This window comes from Danio aesculapii, chromosome 3 (assembly GCF_903798145.1).
Source record: "Danio aesculapii chromosome 3, fDanAes4.1, whole genome shotgun sequence".
In the NCBI taxonomy this organism is placed as follows: Eukaryota; Metazoa; Chordata; class Actinopteri; order Cypriniformes; family Danionidae; genus Danio; species Danio aesculapii.
In genome coordinates this window covers 7891437-7898274 of record NC_079437.1, presented here as the reverse complement: position 1 = coordinate 7898274, position 6838 = coordinate 7891437, and the positions used below count along the sequence as shown (strand labels likewise).

Genomic DNA, 6838 nt, shown 5'->3' with positions numbered 1-6838 from the left:
CACTCAAGAAGACTGATTCCTGCAGAGGCGTCTCCTCATTGATCCCATTGTCCAGTCTGAACACCCACCAGTGACCCACTGAGACCTGCAACTTCACCATGATGGACACTCATAGTTCCCCTTCATAAGGGATCTACAACGTTTGTCTGTATATAAACAGACTTTGGGAGTGCGTTAGATGACCAATCACTTCTGAAGATAAGACGGGCCAATGACGGGCCGTCGGAGACGGCGCATGCTCGAGTGACGTCACTGTCACCGGACGGTAGCTTCGCTGCGTTTGTTTGGAGTTTAGATTCGCAATTTACATTTTTATCATAAAATACCTCCCCATTCACTAAATATTTATCTCTCCTACTTGGGGTGAACAATCCCCTAACACACTCATACAAACAAATCTACTTTTAAACGTTCTGTCTCTCGAGCATCCGCTTGGTGTTTGTAGCTTTAGCCTGCTAGCACCGCTGGTCAGCTAAAGCTACCAACCTCTTTCACTCATTTATTTTCTCACTTTCTGGCTTTGCTCTTGCCCTTGTACAATGTCGCTTGCGTGTCTGTCCTTGAGTGCAGGAGAGGCATCGATGGAGGCGCTGGAGCTGGAGCTGGAAGCGGTGGAGTCCCAGATTCGCTCGCTGGAGACGAAGCGAGAGGGCATCAGGGCTCTGCTCTTAACCCGTACTCGCTCGTCTGAGGTAAGTGTTCGATACAACGACAATCTTCCTGTTTCCTCAACCCCGTGTGCTTCTCTGTCCAGGCCCAGCGCACCGAGGACGCGGTTCACCCAGGCATCGTTCACGCCGACTCCCGGCTACCACGGCCCCTGGGTGCAGCCGCGAAAGGTGCTTACCAGGTCCCGGGGCAGAACGTCTCCTCCTCCGGTGTTCGAGATCCCCACGGAGAACCGCTTCGCCCCTCTCCGCGAGACGGGTCGCGATGTTGCCATCATTGGCGACTCAATCGTGCGCCACGTCCGCTCCACTTCCTCCAAAGGTAACAAAGTACGCACTTTCTGCTTCCCTGGTGCCCGAGTTAAGAATATTTCTGCACAGATACCTACTATCCTGAGCGCTGCCGAGAGCCTCGGTGCCGTCGTCCTCCACGTGGGGACGAACGACACCGGCTCCGGCAGACGGAGATCCTGAAGAAGGACTTCAGGAGCCTGATCGAGACGGTTCGACGCACTTCGCCCGCCACGCAGATCATCGTTTCTGGACCGCTTCCTACCTACCGCCGAGGAAATGAAAGGTTCAGTAGACTTTTTGCTCTGAATGAATGGCTATTAACATGGTGTGAAGAACAGAAATTGCTCTTTGCCAATAACTGGAATCTTTTCTGGGAGCGTCCTAGGCTTTTCCGCGCTGACGGGCTGCACCCCAGTCGAGCTGGAGCTGAACTCCTGTCGGACAACATCACCAGAATACTTCGCTCTATCTGACTAGTAAGTAAAAACTCACAAAATTCACAATTTAGCCACACAGAGTCCTATTCGTCCCACATAAATATCAGTAATGCATACCTAGCTAACCCCATAGAGACTGTGTCTGTTCCTCGTATTATTAGATCAAGAAACAAACGTACTGTGTGCTCCAGAAATAATCTATGAAGAATTAAACCAGAAAAAACACTAAAAAGTGAAAATACAAATTTCATGAAGCTTGGTCTCCTAAACATCAGGTCACTAGCACCTAAAGCACTTATCATAAATGCAATAATAACAGATAACAGTCTTAATGCACTCTGTCTCACTGAAACCTGGCTGAAACAAAATGACTATATTAGTTTAAATGAGGCAACTCCTCCAGGATTCTTATATAAGCATGAGGCTCGTCAAACTGGTCGTGGTGGTGGAGTCGCATCAATCTTTAGTGATATTCTTAATGTTAATCAGAGAAACGGACTTATGTTTAGCTCCTTTGAAGTATTAGCGCTTAATGTTATGCTTCCGGGCACTATGCAAAAACCTATGTTATCTCTCGCTCTAATCACCATATATAGACCCCCAGGACCCTATGTCAATTTTCTAAAAGAGTTTTCTGATTTTATCTCTGACTTACTAGTTAAAACTGATAAAATACTAATTGTAGGAGACTTTAACATCCACATAGATGACGCTAACGACACATTAGGGCTCGCGTTTATGGACTTACTACATTCAATAGGGATAAAGCAAAATGTTATTGGTCCAACCCATCGCCTAAAGCATACACTAGATCTAATTCTGTCTTATGGAATTGAGGTCACTGATGTAGACATTATACCACAAAGTGATGATATTACAGACCACTACCTCTTACTATATAAGCTGTGTTTACCTGAAATTAGCAGATCCGCTCCGATATATCGCCCTAGTAGAACTATTGTTCCGTCCACTAAAGATGAATTTATAAATAACTTACCTGATCTTTCTCTACTTCGAAATTCACCCGCAAACACAAATTACCTTGATGTAGTAACCAGCAGTATGGATGCCATCTTTACTAGCACTCTAAATACTGTGGCACCCATCAAACTAAAAAAGGCTAGAGAGAATAAACTACACCGTGGTATAATAGTCATACCCGCGCTCTCAAAACAGCAACCCGTGCCCTGGAACGTAAATGGAAAAAAACTCATTTAGAAGTCTTTAGAATTGCATACAAAGACAGTATGTCCAGCTATAGGAGGGCTTTAAAATCTGCCAGGGCTGAGCACCTCCGCAAACTGATAGAAAATAATCAAAACAATCCTAGATTCTTATTTAACACCATCGCTAAATTAACAAATAATCGGTCATCTTTGGAACAAAACGTTCCACCGCAAATTAGTAGTGATGACTTCATGAATTTATTCAGTGATAAAATAGAAGGCTTTAGACAGAAAATAGGAGATATTAAACTTTCTGCACCGCCTTATACTTCAGATCCAGTAAACACGTCTCTGAATCTAAATAACCTACAGTGCTTTAAAATCATAGAACAGGAAGAGCTAGACAAAATTATAAATAGCTCTAAATCAGCTACGTGTATATTGGACCCAATTCCAACAAAGTTACTGAAAGAATTGCTACCTGTTATAGGAGAACCTCTTCTTAACATTATCAACTCTTCTTTATCTTTAGGCCACGTTCCAAATCCTTACAAGTTAGCTGTTATTAAACCTATTATTAAGAAACCACAACTGGAACCCAGCAACTTAGCTAATTATAGGCCTATTTCAAACCTTCCATTTATATCTAAAATACTAGAAAAAGTTGTTTCTGCTCAATTCTGCTCCTTTCTGCAGACCAACAATGTTTTTGAAGTGTTTCAGTCAGGTTTCAGAGCTCATCACAGTACAGAAACTGCATTAGTGAAAATAACCAACGATTTACTCTTAGCTGCTGACCAAGGGTGCATCTCGCTATTAGTTCTACTCGATCTTAGTGTGGCATTTGACACCATTGACCACAATATCCTCATAAATCGCTTAAAGTCTACAGGTGTCCAGGGACATGCCCTACAATGGTTTAAGTCATACTTATCTGACCGTTACCAGTTTGTGAATATTAATGGACAGCCTTCACAAATCAGCCCAGTAAAATACGGGGTGCCTCAAGGATCAGTTTTAGGCCTTTTGCTGTTTACAATATACATGCTACCCCTGGGAGACATTATTAGAAGACATGGGATCAGCTTTCACTGCTATGCAGATGATACTCAATTATATATTTCAACTAAACCTGACGAGACGTCTAATCTGTCCAAGCTAACTGAGTGTATTAAAGATGTTAAAGACTGGATGACCAACAATTATCTTCTCTTCAACTCAGACAAAACAGAATTATTACTTATTGGGCCTAAATCCTGTACACAGCAGATCTCACAACTCGACCTACAATTAGAGGGATACAAAGTTAGCGTTAGCTCTACTATAAAAGATCTGGGTGTCATATTAGACAGCAATTTAACTTTTAAAAATCATATTTCCTATGTCACAAAAACTGCTTTCTTTCATCTGAGAAATATAGCTAAGTTACGAAGTATGCTATCCATCTCAGATGCAGAAAAGCTAGTCCATGCTTTTATGACTTCTAGGCTGGACTACTGTAATGCACTGTTTGCTGGCTGCCCAGCATCCTCTATTAACAAACTTCAGCTAGTACAAAATGCAGCTGCCAGAGTTCTTACCAGGTCTAGAACATTTGATCACATCACCCCAATTTTATCCTCCTTACACTGGCTGCCTGTTAAGTTTCGTATTGAATTTAAAATATTGCTTCTTACATATAAAGCTTTAAATAATCGAGCTCCTGTTTATCTAACCAATCTTCTGTCTCGCTACAATCCAACTCGCTCTTTAAGGTCTCAAAACTCAGGGCTTCTGGTAGTACCTAGAATAGCAAAGTCGAGTAAAGGAGGTCGAGCCTTCTCATTTATAGCTCCTAAACTCTGGAATAGCCTTCCTGATAACGTCCGAGGCTCAGACACACTCTCCCAATTCAAAACTAGATTAAAGACCTATCTGTTCAGTAAAGCATACACTTAGTGCACCACTTGGGGGCTTCCACACAGGTTATGCATCTTGTTGATATACACTGTGAACATCAGCTATGCTAATTATTCTCTTTATTCTCCATTTCCACCTGGGGATACTCTTCCCGAGGCCCTCAGACTATGCAGAGTCACTGATTCGATCCAAGACCAACAACGAGATGATCCCAAGGTTTCCATATCCTGGACCAGGCCGTATCCTGAGCAGCTACTGTGGTGGTCATGGAGGAGTGGAGAACATGAGACTGATTCCTGTGACGCTCCAGGGACAGACGAGTCTTCGCTGAGGCCAGCTTCCAGCCTGAGACTGCAGCTCTGCACAAGACGTTTGGCCAGCGGGGAAATTAAAATGGTCATGCCCAACTGAGCCTGGTTTCTCTCAAGGTTTTTTTTCTTCACTTTCGCCATTAGTGAAGTTTTTTTTCCCTCTCCGCTGTCGCCACGGGCTTGCATGGTTCAGGATCTGTAGAGCTGCGCATCGTTGGATTTGCTCTTCAATATTTGGACTCTCAGTAGTGATTATTAAACCACACTGAACTGAGCTAAACTGAACTGAACTTAAACACTACAAACTGAACTACACTGTTCCTATTTACTGTGACCTTTTATGTGAAGCTGCTTTGACACAATCTACATTGTATAAGCGCTATACAAATAAAAGTGAATTGAAATTGAATTGAATTGAATTCTTGCTCCAGTTGATTCCTCTGTGCAAGAATATAATAAGTTCCTCAACTATTTTACAGAAAAGATTGACAACATATACAAGTCCATCAGTTCCAACGTGTGATATATCTGACTGCAAAAGCTACACTTGAGTCGGAGCGTCAGTATTAAGCAACAGCTTTACTTTTCTGCTTTTGTCAAAACTGCTCAGAATGATCTCCATACAGCCGTACTATGGAGTCCCCATTGTTTCAAAAACAAAACTGCAAACATCAATATATCACACAACTGTTCCCCTGAAATCCCAGAAATCCAACCACTTAGCTTGCCTGAAACTACTTTCTCCAGTTTTAACAGTCATTATTGACATTATCTTCAAAATAGTAAATGCAATGAGCACAACAACTTGCATTCTTGACCCAATCCCAACATCTGTTGTAAAGGGAAGTCTCTCTTCTATACGTCCCCTCATTTTAAACATTGTTAATACCTCCCTTACCTCTGGTATTGTCCCACAAGCCCTCAAGGTTGCAGCTCTTACACCAGTCCCAATAAATCCTGGATGTATTAAGTCAGATCTGGCAAATTACAGGCCTATCTCAAATTTACCCTTTCTTGCTAAGGTCTTGGAGCGGGTTGTTGTGGCTCAACTCCACTCACACTTGTCATCCAACAAGCTATACATACCTTTCCAGTCAGGGTTCAGAAAGGGACACAGCACAGAGACAGTCTTGGTTCGTGTCATGAATGACCTGCTTGACTCTGCTGACTCTGGAACTTTAACTATCTTGCCTTTACTAGATCTCAGTGCAGCTTTTGACACAGTATGTCACTCTATTTGTTAGTTAGGCTGGAGAAATGGCTTGGTATTACTGGCACTGTGCTTAAGATTAGATTAGATTAGATTAGATTCAACTTTATTGTCATTACACATGTACAAGTACAAGGCAACGAAATGCAGTTTAGGTCTAACCAGCAGTGCAATAGCAGCAAGTGCAGGATACAGTTATAAGTTATAAAGTGCAGTTATAGAAAAACTATAGTGATATTTACAGATGGATGTACTATCAACATTATATACAGGTTGTATTAGCTATGAACAGATTTACAATAAATGAATATATGTACAGGATGCTATTAATAATCAGGAGTGTGCAGATAAACATAATTACAAATGTCCATGTGCAGTGGGTATGTCCAGTTCAAGTAAATGAATCAGTGCAATGAATATGTGCAAACTTTAAATGTGCAAATGTTAAATAGTGCAGTGATTGTGAGGAGTATTAGTTAGAGGAGTGTGGGGGGTGTATTGGGGGGGCAAAAGAGTCAGTGAGGGGCAGAGTTCAAAAGGAAGACAGCTCTGGGGAAAAAGCTGTTCCTCAGTCTGCTGGTTTTTGTCCGGGGGAGCCTGAAGCGCCTGCCGGAAGGCAGGAGAGAAAACAGTCTGTGAGCAGGGTGAGAGGAGTCCTTAAGAATACTGCGTGCTCGGCGCAGACAGTGTTTCTTCTGGATGTCCTCAATGGCTGGCAGTGTAGTCCCTGTGATGCGTTGGGCAGTTTTCACCACCCGCTGCAGTGCCTTACGCTCCGCAACAGAGCAGCTTCCATACCAGACTGTGACGCAGTTGGTCAGGATGCTTTCTATTGTGCAGCGGTAGAAGTTCA

The 6838-nt window shown here is 42.7% G+C and overlaps 1 protein-coding gene across 2 annotated transcripts; it reads left to right on the top strand.

The window, feature by feature from the left end:
- Positions 1-508: 508 nt before the first annotated feature.
- On the top strand, positions 509-4790 carry LOC130220808 (uncharacterized). 2 transcript variants are annotated; one of them, XM_056453053.1, is made up of 3 exons: positions 509-1245; positions 1348-1438; positions 4629-4790. In XM_056453053.1, exon 1 carries the CDS (start codon positions 540-542, stop codon positions 1140-1142), a length of 603 nt encoding a protein of 200 aa, XP_056309028.1. In that variant the 5' UTR covers positions 509-539; the 3' UTR covers positions 1143-1245; positions 1348-1438; positions 4629-4790. The 2 variants fall into 2 exon arrangements, with proteins under 2 accessions (XP_056309028.1, XP_056309027.1); XM_056453052.1 differs by having other exon boundaries at positions 4621-4790.
- Positions 4791-6838: the final 2048 nt, after the last annotated feature.